We start from the raw sequence: 24,932 nt of genomic DNA, 5'->3' as shown, positions 1-24,932 counted from the left end.
CTTTAACTGGGAACTAAGGATATAACCTCCCCCAATGCAGTTCAAGAATGCCATCATCATGAAGTTTATCGTTTGATTTTTAAGGCTTTTACTTAACTCTCCCTTTGTATCTATCATGACAAATATGAGTCTTCGATCCGTCCAATAATTAATTTTAATGCTATTTATTGGTGCAGCACAAGTTGAAAACTCAAAAAGTTATTTTTCTTATTTTTAATTTATACGGAAAACACGCATTACATTGGCATAAAACGGTTTTCTGAACACAGCACAGGTCATAGAACTAGCAGAGAAAAGCTACCGCACCCTAAAGACCCAGAACAAACTTTCCACTACACACCGCCATATACAAACACAATGGGAAACAAACACACCAACCTGCACTTAAATGGTCGGCCTTATTTTAATTTGTTATTATAATTCCAAGGTCACGACGACGACCAATAAAACTTTAGGAGAGGCTGGGTGACAACCAATTAAAACGCGAGTACTTAGCCGGTTCCTAGGACCTTGAATTCGGCCTCGTCATGTGTCAGAAAAAAGGGAAGGAAGTGCAGATCCGCTTGAAATGGTCGGCTGACTGAACAAGTCTCTGTCACACAGTACACTGAAATAAAAAAGTCTGTTTTTCCCGTTATTGGTGTTCTTAAACGCCAGTTTGGTAAAAGTATTTTAATATTTGTACGAGCTCTGTTTTGGTAATGGATCATACAGGATTCTGAGAAGTCGGAGGGAGCAATTACTCGCTTTAGCGTCACGAGCTAAGCCTGCCTCGCTGGACAGTTAGCATGTGTAGGCTGAGTTTTGGGTCGTTTTACAGTTAATTTTCCCATACGGATCGAAAAAATAAGATCAGTTTTCAGCACAGCGAAGATTTGAGAACATGGAGCCCTTTCAAGGCGGTAAGTTACTTTTTTTTCCTCTGTGGCGCGAGCTGCTGTCGTCCGGCAGCGGATTCACCTGGAACAGTCGGGGTGGCCGGCACGCTGAGCCGAGGTCTGGATCTAAGCCGACGCCAAGTTTGGACGGCTTGAGGCCTGGTTAGACCGTTCATCTGAAGCACGACTTAACGCGACATGTCACAGCCGCCGCGTCGATTTCCCTAAAGCCGTATGATCTGTTTGACAAGCGCACGGTTATATGATCGGCGACTGGAGCTGGTGATTTAATCACCGGGGTTTGGAACATTGATGTCTAGTTTTGAAGGCTACCTACTAAACCAGCGACATGCCGCTAAGTTTTCTGCCTTAAAAAGAAGCAGCAGGTGTTAGATGATGGTCATAGAAAAGCCCAGGACGGCGCCGCTGCCTGGCCAGTCTGCTGCTGTCATTGCAGTGCCGCGTCTTTTGGTATCTCCCTTGTTTATGTGAAGGCGATTTCGACAGTGCTGTCGTTTTCCACGTTCCCCGGACTGCTTCTATTGACGATTATTATTATTATTTTTTATACCTTCTGCATGCTGTCAGTTTTGAATCACTGATCAGTGTTTTAAGATTGCATGGTATTAGTTATTTTGACTTTTTACTTAAAATTTGTGAACTACTTTCTCAGTCAAGAGCAGCAAATAAAATGCATTAAAATAGTCAGCTATATGAGTTGGTTGTTTTCAGTATGAGCAATATTCTCATTATGAGACACATTCAGCTAAGGTGAGATGGAAGATGGGTTTTGCTTTTTTGTTTGTGCCCGATCATGGGCTTTTTCTAATAACGTTGCCATATGTTTTGTGTTTTTTACTTAGTTTATTTCCCTAGCATATTCAGGAAGTGCAAAAGCAGTGTAACCCGAGAATAGAAAGAAACAGACATTTCGCTTCAGTAAAGTACATAGCTTGTTCTGGGGACTTTCCGTGAGCATACAGAGTGAAAAATAGGTCAGGTTTGTGTATAGCTTTGTATCTGCCTTTATGTTAGCCCCCTCATTTCCGCCAGTTCAGCTAATTTTGGTGTGGCTAGTTTATTTTTCTTTCTGGCGAATGCCAATGATTATGCATTAGGTTCCAACTCCCCTCCATTGTCATTCTTTTGACTTATGTTTTAGTAGTTCTGTGCTGAGTGTTTGTTTAACACTCATGGCCTCACATATTCCCAGATATAATAAGTCTTGTGGCATAATGGTGTTAGTGTGAAATTCTGCAGTGTGTCTACATACCACGCACTGTTGACTGCCTTTATATTAACATCTGAAGGTACTTTCAGTTACTATAATGACTGTAAATGCACACGGAAGCAAACTGAAAAGCATGTGTGAGTTTTCTTGACAATCCACTGGCAGCTGACACAAGCTATTTGCGTTAATTCTTTTTGATATGCTTTGGGACTTGCACTGTATCACGTGTACTTTGATGCATTTTTTTCACATAAAAAAATCTTTGTGCATTCTGCTTTTTTTAACAGTTGTTTGGTGGATGAGGCTGGTGAATTCATATCCATAATTTGAAATGTTAGTCACGTAAATGCCACTGAATTTACAAAGTCCAGCCATCTTAAAATTTGAAGTTGCATGAATCTTTACTTGATACCAGAAAAAAAAAAAATAATAACTCAAAATAGTGCCCTTTGAAATACTGCTTTGAGTTCCTGGAAAATCAGTTCCACAGGGGGAAACATAATTTTAATAATTCTTGGAGAACTTCAAAACGCCCAGAAATCTTAGGTCACCCAAAAGCTTTAATCTGGCTCCAGAATTATCCAGTTCTTGAAGATCAAAGCATGCAATCTTTCAAGCAGTCTTGCTGGAAACAGAAGTAGTAAAAAAATTTCAATAATGAACAGCTTTTCAACTGTAAAGTTTTCCCTTTGTAACTTTGGTGTCAGTGTGCCTCAGTGGGGAGCGCTGCGTCTGTGCTCTGTGATTTCAGGGATAGGGTTCATGCTCATCACCCAAAAATGGATAAGCGATTATGACGTGTGGATATCCCATGGAATTTTCATATAAACTTGAAATCATTAGTTGTCACTTCATTTCACTTTTGTTGTTGTCCCAGACAGTTGTATTGAAGGTTTTAATTGATTTAAGTTGAATACAAGGGGGAATAGAAAATGGATGGATGGGTTGGGATGCCCCCTAATACCAACAGTCAGACCAAATTACTTACCCATATAGCATCTTTTTTATGTCTGCAAAAGCAACCTGTCACAACCTGTTTTGTTTTTTTTTTTTGTCTTCCACTGCAATGCTTTATCTTTATATCTATAAGGTGTGGAACTCCTTGCCCCCTGCTGAAGTTTCATAATATCTATGTGTTTCTGTTGGTTTCAATTGATGTACTACAAAAACAGGAAATCTATGGTTAACTGACTTAATTTGGCTTTCATTGCTGCCGTTCTTGTAGCCAGTATGAGAATCGAAACTTTTGTAGCCAAAGGAAACAAGATAGCAAGCAAATAAGTCGGTAAAAGATCAGAAGCTTTTTCATAAGATGTTCCTTAAACTTCAGACCTGTCATTGGGTAGAATAATGATGTCAATCAATTGCTCTGTTTGTTGTCAAGTACTAGGAAAATAATCATTTAAGTTGTCTTTAAAAACTTGTTAGTTTTACGTGTGTGCGATTACACACATCTGCTTTCGCTTTTTGGTAGAATTTTGCTTCTCCTTTCTTCTTCAATTCAGCTCACACCACACAGTCTCTCTAGGTTTTTGGTTAGGCTATTCCACTACTCCATCGCTTTGTGTATTCAGATATGTCTTACAAAGCTTGGACTGTGGGTCATTATTGAAAAACAAATTAGGATCCAGCTAACTTCATACCAGGTAGTATTGTGTGACACTGTAGCAAACAGCTGAGGCCTGTAACATGAAGTGAGATTTGTTGGTTAGCCTGAAACCCCAGTTAATTTAAATTTTATCTTCATTCACTCAGCATAAGTAGTCTGGGCAAAATGTAACTCAAAATCTGGGTTTGTGGTAAAACATTTGGTTAAGTAGTCTTCCTTCAGTTTTCAGTCAGTTGTCGACCATATCATAAGCAAAGTACTAGGGATGCACTGGTTCCATTTTTTCTGTCCCGATACCGATACCTGGGCTTTAGGTATTAGGCACTGATACCGAGTACCGATCTGATACCAGTGTTTAATAAGCTGTAGGCTTGTGTGGAAGAGACTGTGATCTTTCTTTTATGTGTAAGGCAACATCAAACGGAAACCTTAAACAAAGCTTTGCTAACTTTGCTAACAGTAACTTTGTGTGTGTGAATGATCACGATTGGTTGTGCAAAGGGAGTGACAGTAAAGTTTGTTACTGGTTTTTTTTTTTTTTTTATTTATTTATTTTTATTTATTTTATTTTTTTTAAAACATATGCTTCATTAACTTGAAACGAAAATTGTAAGGCATTCTAAGTTTTTGTTCCCTATAACAGAGTAAAAATGTTTTAACATAACTTATTGGATGAGCCCAGCTGACTACCGCGGTCCTTGCCATGTGAAAATTGCATGCATATAACATGCCATGTCAGTATTAATATTGCACAATGTGCAACTCTGCCAAGAATGATTGTGATTGGTGGTTCATTGTACAGGCAGAGCCTGTATGTCGCACACTCACAAACTCTGTAATCAAAAAGCCTTAAATTGGAGTAAATTATGTCAGACTGACTTTTCCTGCATATTACTTATGGAAAATGAGAACCTTGCAAGTTTTTATTTTTTTATCATGCAGTAAAATTGTAGTATGACAATTTTGTAGTATGGCAGTTTTTCAACAGTTCTACAATGGAGGTTTGACCAATGCAGTTTCCTCTGAACAGTTGACTTTGAGATGAGGTACATGCATGAACTTCTTCCTGGTAGCACTCTTCTGATCATTATAGCTACAGTGTGCTAATTTATTTTTGCTGCCATTTCAGAACGGTGTTGTTCATTTAGCCTTGAAATTCCAAATGAAATTAAATGTTGGTAGAATCTGTTAGAGATTTGAGGATTAAAATGTTTTCAGCTAAAATGCCTGACATTCAATGTGGGACATGAATTTTATGTTCACGTCTTTTGCTTTAATTGCATGACCTCTCATCCTTTTGTCTTTCTTTTGGTCTTTACCTGTGATCATATTTCTTTCTGTGGAAAATACGTTAAAATCTAAGTTAAAATCTGAGAAATGGCAGATAGTAAGTATGGAACCTGTGGATGTATTCTTAACGCCATTTGATTTATACGGTTATGGAGGCCATGCCAGTCATTCATTTGTACTTCCCTTTTTGATTTGGTTCGTTGTGATGTAAAGGTTTAGTAGCAATATTTCAGTTCATAGCAGATAGAGAAATATAACATAATGACACTTTATTGATCCCTGTAGGGAAATTCTCTTTTTGCCTGCCGCATCTTGTTCTCTATGACACACACAGCTACATATGTAGGAGAGAGCAAGCCTGGCAGTGAAGGGGAGCCATGTACATGTGACTCTTCTACTAAAACCGGGCTTAAAACCGTGACATTCCGAATGCACAGAGGCTAAGGCCGCTGACTCACAGGCTGCCCCCCCTCCATAAAAATAAATAAATTGATTTAGGCTTACAGTATAGTTTGTATTTTCTATTGCACACCTGCCTGTTCTGCAAACAATCAGACTAATTATGAGTCTTTTAAGTTACCTGAACTTAGCACAATAATCGCACTAAATCAAGACATCCATCCAGTACAGGGTCATGAGACAGCACAGAGCACAAGGCAGGAGTACGCATGTAATTCCAGTCCATTGCATGACACACACACATGGTCAGGATGTGCGAGTTGTTAGGTTTAGTGACAATTAAAATAATACTTACCTGGTATGTACCAGGTGTTCTGAGATGTTGTCTGTCATATAGGGAACTCGTTTAAAAGTGATCCATCCACTCAGGGCACATACACATACGGCAGGATAAGGATGCCAGTTAATCCAACTGCATGTCTTTTGGCTACAAGAAGAAACTAGAGTACCCAGACAAACATGCAGACAGAGCAGTGGTGGGATTTGAACCCAGCCATGGCCCTCTCCAGCCATGGAAATGTGAGGCACACACCTTACCAACTCGGCCATCGAACTGCTGTATACAAAAAAAAAAGCAAATCGTAGATCTTTTGTATTTTCTTAGTGACTTCAGATCGAACAACCCAATTAGAAATGCTTTAACTCGGATCTTTCCAAAAGTTCTAGCAGTTTGCCCTATTAAGTGATCTGACCCATTGTTTTTCTCTGCCTCCACATTCTAGACCGGGCCTCTTTGCCTAGGAACATGATTGAGAACAGTATGTTTGAAGAGGAGCCAGATGTTGTGGACTTGGCAAAAGAGACCCCAGCGTATCCTTTGGACCCTGATGATGTGGTCTATGAGCCCCGCAGCTCCCGTTTGCTGGTGCGGGGCTTAGGAGAGAATGACATGGACGAGGACGAGGAGGACTATGAGTCCTCAGCCCGCCTGCTAGGCATGTCATTCATGAATCGCAGCTCTAGCTTGCGACCCAACAGTTCCAACTATGCCCGGCAGGATCGCCCGGGCTCCTGCTCAATGCCCTCCACCCAAACTCTGATAGTGGGGGTCTTTATCCTGGTTGTGGCTGCCTCTGTGGCTATGGTCATATACTTTCTACCAAGATGCACGTTTACTAAGGAGGGCTGTCACAGGGAGAATGGCACAATGGAGCTCATCTACCCCAGGACCAGTGATGGACAGCTATTCCCCTGGACCTCACTGAGGCTGCCAGATAACATTCGGCCAGTGCATTATGAACTCGAAATCCAACCCAACCTGACCAGCATGACGTTCAATGGAAAGGTTTCTATCCAAGTAAATATTTTAAATGATACCAAAACGATAGTTTTACACAGCTCTGACATGATAATCAGTAATGTTACCGTCCAAGGCAACAAGGCTACGTTTGTGGAATACAAGCCTTGGCAACAAATAGCGATAAAGTTAACAAAGGACCTGAAGAAAGAGGAAAGCTGCTTATTAGAACTAGAATACAGCGCTAACCTTTCCAACAACTATATGGGCTTCTATAACAGCTCTTATATTGATAAAGATGATAATAAAAGGTAGGTTCTGATTAGTTTGATCTGCTTTTTTGTTACTGGCAGTCTAACCAATTTGAGCTGATGCAGAAAATATTTTATACATGCATCAAAAACATCAGAAATGTACTTTTGACTTAAAGGACGTTTCAGGTTTTGAAATGATACCTGAATTTACTTTATCGTTAATGTATTTCTCTGAACATGTATCTACTGTCGTGTTTATAATTCCATGCATATGCTTAGGATGTGCACATCTCTGATGCTGTGTTGTGTGGGTTCCGCTACCTTCCACCTTTCTCCATCCAGGGTTCTAGTAGCAACCCAGTTCGAACCTCTGTCTGCCAGGAATGCTTTCCCCTGCTTTGACGAACCAGCATTTAAAGCTACGTTTCGGATTAAGATAACTCGAGAAGCTGCCTACATCGCCCTTTCTAATATGCCTAAGGTGGTGATGGTTCTCTTATTTATATTTGTATTCTTTTTGCAGAGTATTATCTGAAATCTTTTTAGCAATACTGCCCATCTGTGTTTTTATAAAATATTCAGGTTGTGTATACACATGGGTCTTAAAATCAGACTGCACTGGACATTGTTTGCTTGTCTTAACCTGTTTGCTCTTTGAATGAATCGTTTGTGTTCACCCTCTAGAAACAGACCATTATGTTATCCAGTGGGCTTCTGCAAGATGAGTTTGAAAAAAGCCTTCCAATGAGCACGTACCTGGTGGCATTCATTGTCGCAAATTTCTCCCATGACAGCAGGAATGCTTCAGACACCTTGGTACACAATCCTTTTCATAGTCTGCCAATAATAGGGAGACGTAGTGACGTGCAGAAATATTTCTCATTATAATAATTTATTTTGTAATGATTTGAATAATTAACCCCCCCCTTTTTTCAGGTGTCTGTATATGCTGTTCCTGATAAGGCGGACCAGCTGAAATTCGCACTGGATTCTGCCGTGAAGCTCTTGGAGTTTTACAACAAATATGCCGAGATAAAGTTCCCCTTAAAGAAACTGGGTATTATGATCTTTTCGTGAGATTGGCACAGACCCTACTGCCAGTTATTTAAAGTAAATTTGTTGCACACCCATGTTCGTTCTTAGATTTTATAGCTTTACCTTGCACTGTATTAGTCTTCATCATAAAATGGAGTGGGCGGGCGGTTGGCTGTACATTGAGAGATAGTATTTCCCTCCTTTTTAATGGAGTTCTATATCTTGTGCTATTTGCAGACCTGGTGGCAATTCCTGACTTCCTGGCCGGGGCCATGGAGAACTGGGGCTTGATCACGTTCCGTGAGACAGCCTTGCTGGTCTGCAATCAGTCGTCCCTTATAGACAAGCAGGGGGTGGCCGCTGTGATTGCCCATGAATTAGCACACCAGGTACAGTTCCGCAAACAGCAACTTTGTACCCACATTTCCTGCTTTGTGGTCTTATTCTAACAGGACCTGTGCATGATTTCAGCTGTGAAATGTAAGATAATACATATAACATATCAATCAGCACGTTAATCTGAGATTTTGTGTCAGATTTGCATTTTAGATTTCAATTTGTAGTTAGATTTTTCAACTCGCACACCATGCTGTACTCTGTTTAGATTGTACCCCTGTTGAAATGCTTCCATGAAAGAACTCTTATCAAGTCATCTTGTCTTTTTTTTGTTCCCCGCCTTCAGTGGTTTGGTAACCTAGTAACCATGAAATGGTGGAATGATCTTTGGCTGAATGAGGGCTTTGCAACGTACATGGAATACAAGTCTGTGGACACAGTCTTCCCAGAGCTTGAAATAGTAAGTGTAGCAGTAGCAGAGTAACTTGTTCCCTTGAGGTGTTTTTCACTGTCGTTTTAACTGAAATAGAGTAACAGGTTGAGCTTTTTATTCAGGTATGCCATGGTTTGAGAGTGAATCATCATTTTCAGGTCTGGCATGACCTTAATTTAAATAGTATAAAACTGCATTGCATTTTATGTGTCCTCTCCCTCCTTTTTGCGACAAGTTAGATTCTTGAGGCGAGATAAAACTTGGGAAGAAAGCAGCTTATGCAGAGGCTATGTTTGTTGGGGCTTTTGACCTTATTCTGTAAATTCCAGATAATTGACGTGCCTGGGTCGTCTGTAAGCTATGCTTTTGGTTTGTTATTTCAGTTTTAGTGCATGAAAACAGCCAGATAATGGTTCACCTTGGGCTCCCAGTTTTTTTTTCCAGGATTTTTTTAATTATTCATTGTTATAACCACTAGATTTGCCCATGTTATTGGTCAGTACACTGAGAGTTTGAATAGATGTTATCTAGTTTCATCTTTGTCTTTCTTCACGCCAGGGCAACAGCTTTTTAAGCATGCGTTTCAGAGTGCTGGAAAAAGACTCGCTAAATTCATCCCACCCCGTTTCTACAGAGGTGTCAACGCCTGAACAGGTGGAAGAAATGTTTGACTCTGTATCCTATGAAAAGGTATGAAAGGGGAAGCTGGCCTGCCAGTAACCCAACATACATTAGGGTTTATGTACGATGTCAAAACAAACATTATTGTTTTTTCTTAATGATTCTCAAATTCTTTAGGAAAAAAATTTCTTTAGGTAATTTTCTTATATAATTGAAACATCTTGGGTGGGGGGGGGGGCATAAGCTTTTCCTGGACTTTAACTCTTTAAAACCTAGAAACACTTTTAAACCTGGAAAATTTTCAGAGTGGCTTATTTTCATTTTTTTTCTTTAGGGTGCTTCAGTCTTGCTAATGCTTAATTCAACTCTGTCTGAAGAGAAGTTCCACAAGGGAGTCACTGATTATTTACAGAAGTACAGAGAGAAGAATGCAGACACTGAAGACTTCTGGAAAAGTCTTCCATCGGTAACTACAATTTACTCAGTGGTGCAAATGTAGTTTCACGGCACATTCTTTTTTTCCAGGGTGACCGTTGTCTTTTAAATCGGCGAATGCAGGCTCTACCTCCGCTCTTGCATTTTCTGCAGTAATATTTGCAGCTCCTGGCCCTGTGAGAACCCATTTGCACAACAACTGCTGTAGCAACACTTGAAATAGGAAGCCCTGACCCATCACAATTATTAAAAAATAAACACATAGGGTGTTGAAGGGGATATCTATGAATTTCTGCTTATAAAGGGAAGGGAACAGTTTAAGATACCATGAGTTTGTCTGTAATCAGATAATTATATTAAATATATTTTTTTCTGTTAAGTAACCATTTTAATGATGCAGGATGATTAAATTGTCATTATTGCTGCTTATCTTCTGGATGTTTTTAGCCATTTCTCATTCATCTGCCTTTATAATTCATACTTTTTATTTATCCCTGTGGGGAAATTCTCCTTTTCACCTCCCTAAATTTGCTGTGCATGAGAGCAAGCTTGGCTGTGAAGGGCCGCCACCCATTGTGGTGTTCAAGGAATTATGGGTCAAGGGCCTTGTTCAGGGACCCGCAGACGTGCTGAGGTGTGCTTCGCTGTGCTGACTTCACCCTGTGAAAATCTGAATACATTACCTGAAGCATTTCTCATAATGGATAAAAGCCAGGAGTAATCTCTACCGTAATGTCCAAGTTTGTAAGAGAGAATGTATTGCATGTAAATACGAAAGTTTAAAATGCTTGAAAAAGAAGGAAGTAGTTTATACAAAAAAATGACAAAAAAACAGGTTCATACTTGCCTCAGACACGGGCATGCCATTATACATGCACTGTAGTGCTGGACTGTCCACAATCTTGAATGTTCACACTCGCCAGGCAACAGTGTTCTTTGACCAGGCCTGGCGTAGCAGTGCGCCGCGAAGCAGTTCTTGTGTCATGTTTATGAAGTATCATGTAGGTTATATTAAGAATAAAACTTATTAAAACCAGTGGTTGGCTCACGTAACCGAAAAGTTAGCTTCAATAACTACTAATCAGCTAACGCAAAAGTTTAATTTGATAATGCTAAAAAGATAAGCCACTAAAAAAGTTTGTGGAAGCTAACAATGACCACTAATTGTTATTTGAATTTAGCTTGGGTTTGGCTTTTGACTTGAAACATGCCTAGAGAGCTAAAACTTTAACCCGTTTAACAGTTAAGTCCCATCTGTTGGACTAGAGTGATTGCCTGGGGATATTTAGGACTTACCCAACTGGTTACTATCGCATTCTGTAGAGTGTTGAAATGTTGTTTTTATAATTCCGTTTGCTAGATGGGGGTGTTTTAAATCTTAGAAGTTTATTGACTAAGTGTGTCTTATGTTTATGCGTATCAGCCAACAGTGCACCAGGTAGGCTGTTGCAGACATGGTCACAACAGACAGGAACAAATATGTGTGTTTTTAGAGTTTCCAGATGTTTTTAACCGTTTTATTCATTTTATCTGCAAAACAATGGTGGTGGATTTACAGTGGAAATAAATTTAGCAGTGCCTAATTGGTCCGGTAACAGTTTTCAAAGTTAGCAATAATGCTAATCCATTAATGGGAAAATGTTAGCTTTGCTGATTAGCTGTTAGCGGATTAGAAGTACTCTCTCCGCCATTGATTAAAACTAACCATGTGTACAAATGGTACTTTCTGTCTATGCATCGTAAGTGACAATGTAGGAACCCTCAGTTAAAATTATGGAAATAAAAAAACACCTATATATACATTTCAAAAAAAAAAAACGAAACTACACGAAAAATCACTAATACTAATATGGATTGCAAATGAAAAGTGAAAATAATATAAAAACGGTACATAAAAAAAATCATAAACTATAATGCAGATGCAAATACATTAAGTTACATGGTGATGTAGTTACAAATATGTTTTATTTTAGTTTGCAGCTATCTGGGACTCTATAATCCTGTAGCAAGGAATCATTTAAATGGCGCTGTTTTCAGACTTGCTCAGCCAACATTAATTTGAATCTGCTACCTGTACAGATGGGCCTTGCTTTACAATGGCACAATAGCAATGATACCTTCCATTATACCTTCTATTGATGACAGGCTATGGCAGCCTCCCCATGTATTGTTTGCCTATATATTGTGTCGCAGATACTAACAAGTTTCCGCTTCTTTATGGTAACATTTGTTTATTCACACAGATGCACAGACAGCCTATACATACTGCTGGTTAAATGAACCTTTTTGCTGTTAGCCTTAACTCTGCTTGGGGAATGCAGTCGCGGCATAAGGCACGTTTTAACACGAATGGAACACGGGGATGCCTGTGCATGTGTGCAAAACTGCTGCAGCTCAAACTGCCTCTGTTGTTTATTTCCTGTTTTTGTCTCTCTTCTTTTCAAAGGAGAAGTCATACAGTGTAGTAGACATAATGAAAACGTGGACCTTGCAGAAAGGCTTCCCCCTGGTAACTGTGAACAGGACAGGCAGTCGTGTGACACTGTCCCAGGAACACTTCCTCTTTACGGCAGACCCTACCGCCAAGTCTGAGTAAGAAGCGCCATGGGCTGTGCTTTGTGGTGACAGTGTGCGTCTGGCGTTTGCCAATGATTCACAGTATTTGCCTACTAAAAAAACCAATTTGTATTATTATTGATTAGGATGTTGATTTCTCTCTTTCTGAAACAAAACATCTTCTGCGAATATCTGTGGTAACATTAAACAAGGACTCTGGAGAACAAGCTCTGCTACATAATCTAATATCTCTTCCAGATATTTGTGGCACATCCCTTTAACGTACGTGAATGACAGCTGCAGCCGCTCCCCGGACTGTAAGCAAATGTTTCACCTCAAAGATAAAACAGGTAAACGTTATTCAAGTTTGAGTTCACTGTTTGTATGTCACCGTTCTGTTAAGTAACTTATGATTGAATACTTAGTATCATGAGGCTATGGAAGGTTGAATAGTTAGGTAGTTGTGCCAGATCTGTTATCCATACCTCAGTAGTTGCATAATATGCAGCCCACAGCATCTCCTGACCATTCTTATGCATTGTAACGTATTCTGCTTGTCACTGATCTGCACTGTTTAGGTTCTTATCACTCTGTGACTAAGGATGAAGCTTTGAGGAGCGTAGTGCTGAGCCCTGCTCATGACATGAGGATGAATTATATCTCTCATGGGCACATTTTGCTAATTTTTTCCCTCGTTTTAGTTAAATCGCGGGTACATTTTAGTAATTCGTTCCCGGAGTAAAACTTGGCCACGATTTTAATTGAAATGAGGATATGAATTAGTAAAATATAGCCACTTTTTTTTTTTTAACAGGATCACTGATTTAAAATCACTGCTTGAAGCTTGCTGTTCATTTTCTGAATCATGGCAGCCAGAAACATATATTTTGTGTGCATTTTATTATTGGTTATTATCATTAGATTATTATCTATGATATTATTATTAAGATTATTATCCTGTGATGTAAGTCTGTGATGGATGTAAATAATTGCGAAAGGTGCTAATTTGATGCTCCCTATTTGTACGATAGGATCATTTGATGTTCCTGGGAGTGCAAAATGGTTCAAATTCAACTTCAAAACTGAGGGCTTCTACATTGTCACTTACGAAGCTGGAGGTTGGGATGCATTGATTGATGCAATAAATAATAATACGGAGATTCTGGCCCATGAAGATCGAGCTGGAATGATTAATAACCTCTTCCTGCTCTCAAGGTACGTTTGTCGATGTTTGTCATCAGTGAAGAGTGTTTCTGGGAGACTTCAGCACAGCTGCAAATGGCACTATTACTTTTTTTGACAGGCTGGGCAAGGTTTCATTCAGGGAGGTCAAGAAGCTTTTGAAATATCTTGAGAATGAGACCCACCCAGTCCCTTTGACAGAAGCTTTGATTCAACTTGACCAAATTTACAGTCTGCTTGAAAAAAGACAGGACTTGAGAAAAGTTTCAAGAATGAAGGTGTGTATCAGTGAACTTGAGTGATTTGAGTGGACTATAAATCTCATACATAAATAGGGTCTGAGTAGTAATGGGTGATTTACATTGTTTGTTTAATAAGGAACCAGTTTACTTGTGTAGAATTCCCTTAGTAATGCATGTTTTAGACAAGTTTATAAAGAATCTGATACTTCTGTTGGTTTTCTTTATTAAGCTTCCTTTGAGCTCTGTGGTTTACAGTTTCCTTTTTAATTATTACTGTTATCATTAAGGTGTACATTTTGGATCTCTTTGGGGGTCTGATGGACAGTCAGTCTTGGGAAGAGGAGACTTCCATCTCGAAACAAGAGCTGAGGTCAGACCTGTTGACTGTGGCCTGCCGCTATTTGAGAGAAAAGTGCACAAAGGATGCAATGCTCATATTTGACCAGTGGGTGGAGTCCAACAAAACAAAAAGGTAAATGGAAACATGAAGAAAATTAGCACATCAGGCCCTGGTGTGCTTCTGTGTTTCAAAATTGTCTTATTTTTATTAAAAAAGAAATCCATGATCAGGTGCTTGTATTTCTTTGTCCAGGTTGTAAAAGGAATATCTAATTTAGGTTTGTTCACCATTATCAGGTTGACCTAATGAGCAGTTTTGTATAATGTGCAAAAAACATTTAGTGATCATCCTTTTTCTTGTGGGTGGATTGGTGGCTCTGAAGCTAGGGATCTGTGGCAGCAATCAGAAGGTTGCTGGTTTGAATCCTGTGAAATGCCAGGACTGATTCTACTTCTTTGGGCCCTTGAGCAAGGCCCTTAACCTGCAGTTGCTTCATCCTGGGTCTGACATTGATCTGCATCGAGGTCTTAACTTGCAGGGAAATTTGGGGGTTGGTGGCAGGATTGGCACTCCAGCCACTGGAAATAAACTAGCTCTTCTGTTGACTAGTGTGGTGTTGAGGTATCACCCGCCACATGGCTGCACTCAGGTTCTCATCCTTGAGGTGATTTGTCGTATGGTGGCTGCGCTGTAATCAACTCATGCTGCTTATCACCACCTCTTTATTTTGCCAGCTTGTTTGTGATGGCTGCATTAAAATTAGCTTTGTGAGACGACTCTGGCCAGCACTGATGGTTTTCTTCTTTGCCACAGGATCCCCGGTGACATCATGAAAGTTGTGTTCTCAGTGGCAGCCCAAAGTAACTCCGGCTGGGACACCTTACTCAGCACCTACCAGCACTCCATGGTCGACATAGACAAGCGCAAGATGCTGGTGGCCCTGGCCAGCTCAGATAGCGTCAGCAGGATCGTGTGGTGAGCTGGGAAGGCCGGCAAGAGAGTCGCACCATTAAACACCCTGATTCATGCCCACGGTTTTGCTAAACAAGTGTCCCCACATGCCTTCCTGCAGTGCATTTTTTTTTTATTTTTTTTTTTATGATTTATTTTTCTTTCTGAGAATGGTCTACCCCTTCGTATCCCCTGTAGGCTGATGCAGGATGCATTAGAAGGGAGTAACATCCAGACACAAGAACTTCCCTTAATCCTCCGCACAGTCTCCAGGAATTTTGCCTGCTACCTCTACGCATGGAACTTTGTGAAGGAAAACTGGGATACGATCATTAAGAAGTGAGTGAACTGGATGAGGTCTTCTGGTACCATAGAAATCTGTGATTAACAGAAAGCTTTGAGCTTTTGAGCACTTGCTTACTTTCTTGTGATTTTTGTTTTACCTCCAGATTTCCCATTGGCTCCTTTGCATTGCAAGATATCATAATGTCCACGACCTCTAAGTTCTCCACAGAAAGGCACCTTGTGGAGGTTAGAAAGTGTTCTTTCCAAGTCTTTTTTGTATAAGTATTTTAAATCTCTGTTATGGTCCTGTGTGTGTGTGTGTGTGTGTGTGTATATTGTGTGTGTGTGTGTGTGTGTGTGTGTGTGTGTGTGTGTGTGTGTGTGTGTGTGTGTATATTGTGTGTGTGTGTGTGTGTGTGTGTGTGTGTGTGTGTATATTATGTGTGTGTGTGTGTGTGTGTGTGTGTGTGTGTGTATATAAATTTATTCTTTTTTCCGTAACAGGTACAGTACTTTTTCGCATCACTCAAAGACAAGGGCTCGGAAATGAGGTGTGTGAGTGAAGCGGTGGAGACAATCAAGTTAAATATCCAATGGATGGAGAGAGACCTGGATACATTGTGGAATTGACTGTAGCCTGACACCCACTTCATGTGGTGCTTCCTCTCCGCTCGTTACCCCAGGTGATGCTTCTTAGCACCTTGAGTGACGTCTCCACAGCAACAGCATTGTTTGCACTATCTGGAGTTCTAGCTAGCTCAGGGGCACTCTGTTTTTTGACGTTAGAACTATTGAATGTGTGTTCGTAGCTAACTGCAGGTCAAACCTCCGTCACCTCCCGGGTTTTGTAGCAGTCGTGAAAATGGCTCGTGGTGCATACACTGGACTCCTTAAATGCACATCAGCAAAGAATTCTTATTTCTCTCCAAAATGTGAGGTAGCACTCCACGTTAGAAATGTGTTGCATTGTGTTTTTACGTAATTGAATAATACTTTTTCGTCTGTCATACATTTGCATGTTGTGCAATCTGTATGTCGTTCAAAGCTTTGCAATGCTTGTAAACCTTGTAATAATGATGTAAATATTATATTAGGTATTTACACCTTCAACCCTTTATCTGTAGATGTTGGTTGTGTACCTTGTTTTTGCTTGAGAGATTTTTTCAAGTGTATATATTGTGTGGAAAGATTTGTGAATGTATGCACAGCCATATTAAGTAAAACGCATTTTTAATATATAATTAATGAATACTTGATTGAGCTGAAATTCTTACTCCATGTGCAAATATTTTCTTACAAGGGCTTATTTTGTGGCTAAATTTCAGATTAAGCTGATAGTGTTCCCGATCTTCTTGGACAAAAATGGAATTTTCCAGTTTTCAAATACGCATGATTTACTGAGGCATGCAAGCTCATTAGCCTTACAATAAAGTACCTGGATGTTCATTTAAATCTCGACCTTTGGTCAATATAATGCCCAGAAGGGTGCTGCCTTTCTCTGCCCATCCAATTAGACTAATGTACACTTCTTTTCTGCGGCTACAGATTTTAACCAATAGAAGTAGTGATTTTACATGCTGGTAAAAAATTACACTTGTCTTTGCCATGCTAGCAGATTTGCAAGTATAGCATGCAAAAAAGTTAGCAAAAGAGTACCTCACACCACTTTAACTGTCAATGTTCTCAAGTGAGAGAGGTGCCACTCTGAAGGTATTACAGGCATGTGATATCTCAAGTGCCATTTTATATTTACTGTTTTTTTGGCAGGGATAAGGACTTGTATGTGCTGTAAACATGAGGCCAGGATTTCTGTCTTAGACATTGGTACACCTTATTGCTAAAGCAGTTTAATTATTTCAGCACCATGCTATCATGAATGTATGTATATGCAATGCTTTTTTCATGTCAGCCGTTACAAGGTAGGTACTTAAAAGCTGTTGACATTTTCAAACGATGCAGTATGCTTTTTTTTACAAACGGGGGACAATCATGTAAATGAATAGCATATTTTGACACTGACACAAAGGTTGTAACAGAAGTATTTGTTTTGGTCCTTACTTTAATGTTAAACAAAGTGCACCTTAAAAAGTTATTTTGCCATGGCTGGAATATGAAATATCCAAAATGTTGTGTGTTTTTTAATAATTTTTTATTATCATTATTCCCGGATTCTTACATGTGACAACTGACTTTGCTCTGAAGATACTAGTATATCAGCTGGATCACATTAGTTGAAGTAAAAATCAGTACAGCAAACGTTAATGGTATTTTTCTATTTTATTTTTCTGAGGTTTAAACTCCCCCCCCCCCCCACCCGGCACATCTGAGAATCAGTGTGTATAATCCAACATTCTGCTTGATTTTATTTTTTTTATTTTAGTATAAACCTTTAATGTCTTGTGAGCTCCAGCTGCAACTTTAATCACTGTTTAACACATCAAGGCAGTTTCCTCCTGTATATATATATTTTTTTTTTATTGTTTTGGAGTTAAAACTAAGGTACAAAACCTTTTTTTTATTGAAGAGGTTTTTATTATAACATATATATTTGATGTATTTTGTTAGACTATAAAATTTTTTTTTTTGAAGATGCTTTATGAAAATCGTTGATTTATTGCAGTTCTAAGACCTTGCCAGAGGAGGATGTATTGCACAAAGACATAGTACTTAGTAGTACTGACTCTCTATTTGTTTCACTGGTATTGCGTAAACCATAGTCATTAAGGTCAAATGATATGATTTCAACTAAATTTTGAAAATTATGTAGCACTATATATGCTTTTGGCAAAGCTAGCATATTGTCAAGTGATCTTTTGCTTCATGATGAGCGCAAAATTCTGTATGCAAGTTCACTGACTAATATTCAAGTATGATTGCATGAGCTAATCTTCACACATAGAAAAACATTGGTGATATTTAAAAATGATGCATATAATCATCCTTGGCCCCATTGGCATGTTTCTTGCATGGAACCATCAGTTTTCTAAGGTCATCCACAGGCCAATGTAGTTACCATACCATCCACCAGGGGGCTTTGCCACTGGAACCACTTTGGTCCTGTCTCCAAGGGCCACCCTTCAGGGCAAAGATCGACAGAAAGCTGTGGTTATGAAAGGTCTCCTAATCTGTGTCCCAAACACTCTCATACATGCGTTGCATACATCACATATCACATCTGCCCTTTTCAACCTGCTTCATAACTTCATGAGGTTTGTCCATTGTTTGTTGTGCTTTAGTGTTGTTTTGTGCAATTAAATGTCTTTTTATTAAATCAGTTGTCTTGTGGTCATTCAGGTAACACAGAAGCCAGCATACTATCCAAAGAACTCTCGAAGCCTTCAGATGCTGCAGTTTTGGTAGTTATTCGGATCAACTACTTTAGTTGAACTGATGGGTTTTAATGTAATATGAGACTGATTTATTATCAAATTGTCATAATCATAAAACTAGGACAAGCCTATGTTGGTGCTAAGTTAAATTTAATCCATCCATCCAACCACTTATCTTGGACAAGGTTGTAGTCTATTTGTCAATATGGGGCAATCCCTCATGCAAACACTCTCACGCTGTGCAGTTTGGTGACAGCAGCTTACCTTAAGTGAGGAAGTCCACGTGAAAAGCACAGAAGATATACAAACTCTACACACACGCAGGGCAGCGGCCGGTTTTGAACCTTTTCCCAGAAGTGCGTGGTATGTGCGTTAGGACTCCGTTCCTGTCATCAGTAGGTCGATTCGTTGATTCAAATTCCTGAGAGATGTCACCAGTACTGTCTTTAATGCTAGTTGCTGCAGGCACTGGCTGAGCCTGCTTTCTCAGTTGTACAGGTATGTTGTTTTGGGTAAAGTGTCTGTTACCTAAAGTAAATGTAAACCTTGGTGGTGTGAAGCAACAGAGCTACCTTTACTGGCATGCTTCATTTTTAAAAACCAATCACATGACACAAATTTGTGTCAAACTTTAAAAATGATTCCGCTAATCAGCTCAGTCACTGGAAAAAGAACATTCTGTAACTGCCTTATCAACAATGGTGTCTTTTTATCTGCCCCCCACAGATTTTCTTATCGACGTGTCCAGTGTCACCTGAAGAGTGACATGTTCATCCATCATTTTAGCATGTGGAAATAGCACAGGCAGGTCAATATGTGTGGCATCTCTAAAATCCCTGATAATCTGATAGGCAGAGTTTTAATCGGGTCAGAAGACAATTTGCAAGACAACCACACTCCACTCATTCGCTTTCTTTAACCGTCATAGGGTAGCCAGACAGGAACTCAGAAGTTCAGCTGCAGGACAATTGACGCCCCGAGTGAAATTTTCATTGTGGCTGCACTAACAGGCAGGGTAGCCTGTTATGTGGTGAGATCTCTGTCACTTACATAATGTATCTTGAAAGAATCTAAATGCGTTTTTGATTGGTCAGATGGAGCTTCAGATAAAGTACTGTAAAAGAATCAAACGCGCGTATCTTTAACATACTCATAGCTATTACATGATTATGTTGGTGCACTTCCTTCAGTTACAAAGGAAAGATGACCTGATTTAAAAATAAGCAGAGAGTGAGTTCAACTTGATCAACTGATCAATTTGAGTAAGCATATATTATCTAAGATATCCTGTTGATTTAGGAAGAGTACTTTTGGTAGCATGGATAGTAATGGTAATAGACAGCAAAACTGGGATTTTTTCCAAAATTGGATGCCTTTGTCTTAATGATCATGGATGTAAAACTTACTACAAATTCCACTAAAACTTGATACGTCAGTGGAGCAAATCTTAATACTTGTTGGAAAGAATTAATCTCAGACATCCATCCATTTTCCAAACCGTTTATCCTACTGGGTCGCGGGGGGTCCTGAGCCTATCCCTGATGCAATGGGTACGAGGCAGGGAACAACCCAGGATGGGGGGCCAGCCCATCGCAGGGCACACTCACACACCATTCACTCACACATGCACACCTACAGGCAATTTAGCAAGTCCAATTAGCCTCAGCATGTTTTCGGACTGTGGGGGGAAACTGGAGGAAACCCCACGACGACATGGGGAGAACATGCAAACTCCACACACATGTAACCCAGGTCCCAGAGGTGTGAGGCAACGGTGCTAACCACTGCACCACCTTGCCAGCCAATCTCAGACATATAACAATCATATACATTTTACATTCCATGTCACTAAAATCGTGGATTGGATTGGGCATGATCTCTTCACTCCTCTTGGAGGGGGACTTGGGGAGGATGCTGACGCAGCTAAAAGACCTCCGTATTGGATGATATTCGAGTGCCTGACGGCTTTCGATCTCGTTAGGCTGTTCTGGCTGATACGTCTATTCAACTTGGCATGGAGGTTGAGGCCAGTGCATTCGGATTGGCAGACTGCGGTGGTGGCCCCAGTCTTTAAGAACAAAGACCATGACTTCTGGTTTGGATATGGGATGGTGGTAGACATGGGTTGAATCTCGTTTCCATATTTTTTACATTCTTGTTTTTAAAAAAGTCATCAACTCTATTATGTTTCACCATTGAATTAACATAATTGTTGTAAACAGCAAACTATAAATACATGGCCTCCAACTTGGGTAAACGAGGCAGAAAAGACACGACTAGTATCATCATGGAGGTTATAGGCAATGAACTTTGCATGGCTTCCACAGTTGACTTCCTGGAGTGGCACCATAAGGCACTTGCTATGGAATTTAAATCTACTTTTTCAGGTCTTGAAACAAAGCTAGAGTGAATTCAGCCTACAGTGTCAGACCAGGAACTTGTGGCTCTCGAGTCCAACTTTAACTAACATGATGACAAACTCTGGAAACCACCTGCGCTACAATGCTACGATGCTAATTAAAGTTACGCGCCTAGAGTCCCATACCAGTAGCACAATATCAGAGTAGTTAGTCTACCGGAATCTATTGAAGGCCCTTGTTCCGCGACTTTCTTCGTAGAGCTGCTGGAGGAGGTCATGAGTGATAATGTTTTGCCCTCTCCACCTGAATTGGATCAAGCTCACAGATCACTCACAGCTAAACCAAAACCTGGTGAGAGGCTGAAGGCCTCATCATCTGAGTGCACAGCTACCAGCAGAAGGAAAAGATGTACGAGCCGGGAGAGATGACGCGCAGTACGCAGGCAGCCCCATTGCCATATATGATGATTATGCTCCCGATGTGATGGAACAATATAACAAATACTGTGAATTCCTGGCAGAACTTCACAACCTGGGCCTTAAACCAGCCATGCTGTTCTAGGCCAACCATCATTACAAAAGAGGGAGATAAGGAAAGATTTTCTTTGGTGGTAGATGCCAAAGCCTACATAGCAGCAGTGTGTGCTTAGCCTTCTCCACCAGTGTAAGTTTACTACTTTGGGGTCTGCATTCTTTATTATTTATTTTTTCTGTTACTTATCATTAGCCAACCGCTAGTTACCCGAGGCTTGCTAGCCATTGGAACATTTTCAGTTTTCTTTCTGCCTGATTATTTTGGTGTTGTGCAACATCCTTGCCTGAACTTTAAAGCCAAAGTTTCTATAGATTTATGTCTGCTTACTGGCAAACACTGATGTTTACATACATTCCAGGTATAATAATGAATGGCAAGTTATTAAGGTTTACAATCTCGGTGTCAATGATCACGATCAATAAACACCAATCAGTGATGAACCTGCACCTACAATATGTGCTAGAGATTTATGTTTTATTTGTACTATTGTCATTAATTTCGCAATAGAGGTACTCACCAGTGTAACTGTAGCATGTTTGATTCTCTGTGAACCTGTTCTTGTACAGTTTAAGGGTGTGTATTGTTCTATTTTCTACTCTTAATAAGGAAAAAGATGCCAGAAAAGAAGAAAACAGTAGTGATTTCAAGCCACCTATTTTTGGTTCTCATAAAGGGTATCAATCAGGGCATGGCCTCAGTTGGGATTATGGTTGGGTTATTTGACTTTTCTACTTTGTATTTGTTTGTTTGTTTGTAATTATATATTTTTCCCTTCTATTCTCCCCCTTCTCGCTCTTTCCCTGTCTGCCCTAATGTTCAACAGTTATGTCTCTTTGTAGCGAGCTCTAACATACAACATTACTTAGCTCACTAACATGACATTTGTGCAATGCAAAAAAAGTATTGACTAGGCTTCAACGTCTGAATGGGACATCATGTTTTTGCAGTAAACCCTTTTTGCAGGACTTCATTGTTGCGCAGATCCGTTCTGATCTTGAATCCAACTACAACTATGTCAGCGACAGCACGTTATGTCCTGTTCACACTATATGGCTTTTAAAGTCATCAGATCACTGTATTGTTTACTAGCTGTCTTGTAATTGGGATTCTTGAAGTCGTTGTGGTTTACACACTACATAATCAGCTAATCAGCGACGGGGGGTCACATGGTACATGTACAGTATAATATATATACATGATTTTTTTTTTTTGAAGACCAAGAACGTTTCCAAACAAAAAACGTTTTTCACCTTTCATTGGCTGTAGCTCGTCACCGCCCTCTTTCCCAGTCGTAGTTCCTATCACACCTGCAGGATTTTGCGTTGCTGACAGGCCCAGATATTTAGCCTGCTAGATATCTGACTGGCATCTGCAACGCGCTGGCGACTCGGGTCGTGTTGTGAGCAGTTCACACATACCGATCAAATGCTGATTTGTCAGTGCTGATCGCACAGCGATTTGCCTCCAATCTGGGGGTTTTGTTGGCGATCTCCAAAAACGGTAGCTGAGTGGAAAATCAGGGCTAAAATTGTGTGGTGTGAACTTAGCTTCATGGGAGGTTCTTAAAGCCTTTGTCCACGGGCAGATAATCTCCCATGTTACCCAGTTAAGAAAGGCTGAAATTCATAGGCTTTGAGAGATATCAGATGAATTATTAAATCTTGAAGGAATACATGCTTCTCCCCTCCCCTCCCCCACTCTCTACAACAGATGACTTCATCTATTTTCATAACATGGCCTGTTGCTGACACAGAGGCAAATTACAAAATCCTAAGAACTTTTCTTTGAATAGGGAGGTAAAAAAGGAAAGATTCTAGCTCAACAGGCCCGTTCAGCATGTGTGTCAAGGTTAATCCCTAAAATCACCTCAGAGACAAGCACTATCCTGCCTGACCCATTCAAATTTAATAAAGTATATTGTTAAGTGCGGGTGTGTGTCTGTCTGCATGCGCTGTGCACACATGCCTCGTTTTGTTAACAGGGGACGGTCCTCAACTGTCTGGCACCAAATCATATACAGTTCACTTCCGTCGGCCAATCATCGTATTCCTCCAATGACGTTGCGCGTCTCCATCGGCCAACCATCGTGCTGGAGAGGAGCTGCCATCTTACATCTTGCCCGGTAACCACAGGAGGAGGGCGGCTTTTTTCCAGGTGTCTGCCGTCTGTAATGTGCCCGTTTGTCCCAGCTTGTTCTGTTCCGGTAATTTGGGTCGGAGGGCTGGAGAGGGTAGCAGGAACGTGCCTATACTCCCATCACGTAGGTTTGAGCCTGTGTTAAGACACCCTAGGTAAAGGGGTGAGCGCAACCACCTGTATGTTATGTTTGAAAACTAGTGCTTAGACTAGTTAGGTGTTATTTTGCTTATTTTATCAAGTTAGATAAACTACTTAACACTTAAGAAAGCTGTTTTGTTTTGTTGTATTCTTTCCTTTTGCGCCATCCACAGTCCAGTCCTTCTTCTTTTTGAGCGTGTTTTGTGTTTAGTTCATCTTCTGCTGAGTATTTCCAGTGAAATAAATGTCCTGTCTTTACTCCCCAGCTGTAGAACTGAATATGTGTGTGTGCATGTGTGTGTGTACTATCTGTTTGGGAGGCTCCTCCTACTGTCCGCCACTTAAATGTTATTGATGCCCCTCCATCCCTAGACGTTTTCCTGAGGGTGCGTAACATTTATTGGGGGCTCATCCAGGATATTACTTCCCAAATTTGGCAGTCTGACATTGGATGTAAGGGCCATTCAACTCAAATAGATCTACTGGGTGTGGTGGCTAGGAATATATCCTAGGTGTGCGTCTGTCTCCTTTGGAGCTGATTGGGGTGTACGGCGTTTAGGGTTTTTACCTGGTGCAGTATTAATCATCTTTTCTCCGGTGTTCTCGCCTCAGTGCCTGGGCTTCTACATGTAATGGCTCAGTTCAATGTACAATTGTTTTTAAATGCTCCTAATGTAGAACAGTTGGACTTGTGCCGTAAAGATGACCTTTTAGAAATGGGAGCACATTTTGATATGCTGGAAAGTAGACACATACTTAAAAAGGACACGGATGGTTCTTGTGGAGCGGATGGTTGAGTAGGACGTTTTACTCAAAATGGCTGATACAACTGAGCAGACGCCGGAGCCGGCTACCCCTGGCACGGGATTGTGCACCGAGGAGAATCCTCCTAAGCCTACGGCAACATTGCCACGGTTTGACCCGCTGTCCCCGTCATCTTCTGGCTCGAGAGATGAAGCTCGGTGGAGGGCGCGTCTAGCGCAATTATAGATGGAGCGTGGAGAGAGGGCAGAACAGATACGAGCTGAGTATGAGTTCAAGATAGCAACTCAGGGAAT

At 40.4% G+C, this 24,932-nt stretch overlaps 2 protein-coding genes across 2 annotated transcripts in view; one reads left to right on the top strand and one right to left on the bottom strand.

The window, feature by feature from the left end:
• riok2 (RIO kinase 2 (yeast)) overlaps nucleotides 1-24,932 on the bottom strand; it is a 399,097-nt gene that overhangs the window by 231,457 nt on the left and 142,708 nt on the right. The gene's annotated exons all lie outside the window — the stretch shown is intronic.
• On the top strand, nucleotides 521-18,645 carry LOC125709780 (leucyl/cystinyl aminopeptidase). The gene is made up of 18 exons (XM_048978609.1): nucleotides 521-902; nucleotides 6,190-7,015; nucleotides 7,301-7,439; nucleotides 7,643-7,774; nucleotides 7,895-8,015; nucleotides 8,231-8,382; nucleotides 8,676-8,789; nucleotides 9,321-9,452; nucleotides 9,718-9,849; nucleotides 12,265-12,410; nucleotides 12,633-12,724; nucleotides 13,406-13,589; nucleotides 13,678-13,834; nucleotides 14,086-14,270; nucleotides 14,952-15,113; nucleotides 15,288-15,428; nucleotides 15,539-15,620; nucleotides 15,879-18,645. The coding sequence occupies exons 1-18, from the start codon at nucleotides 884-886 to the stop codon at nucleotides 16,002-16,004; spliced, it is 3,042 nt and encodes a 1,013-aa protein (XP_048834566.1). The 5' UTR covers nucleotides 521-883; the 3' UTR covers nucleotides 16,005-18,645.

Source organism: Brienomyrus brachyistius, chromosome 2 (assembly GCF_023856365.1).
Source record: "Brienomyrus brachyistius isolate T26 chromosome 2, BBRACH_0.4, whole genome shotgun sequence".
NCBI classification, from domain to species: Eukaryota; Metazoa; Chordata; class Actinopteri; order Osteoglossiformes; family Mormyridae; genus Brienomyrus; species Brienomyrus brachyistius.
Note: the sequence above shows the minus strand (reverse complement) of the source record. Positions and strands in the feature narration are given on the sequence as shown.

Excerpts from the sequence above, each read along its gene's own strand:
- LOC125709780 (XM_048978609.1), top strand. Across the intron at positions 8,383-8,675 it reads CCCATGAATTAGCACACCAG|TGGTTTGGTAACCTAGTAAC; the intron begins GTACAGTTCCGC and ends CCCCGCCTTCAG. Across the intron at positions 13,835-14,085 it reads GAAAAGTTTCAAGAATGAAG|GTGTACATTTTGGATCTCTT; the intron begins GTGTGTATCAGT and ends GTTATCATTAAG.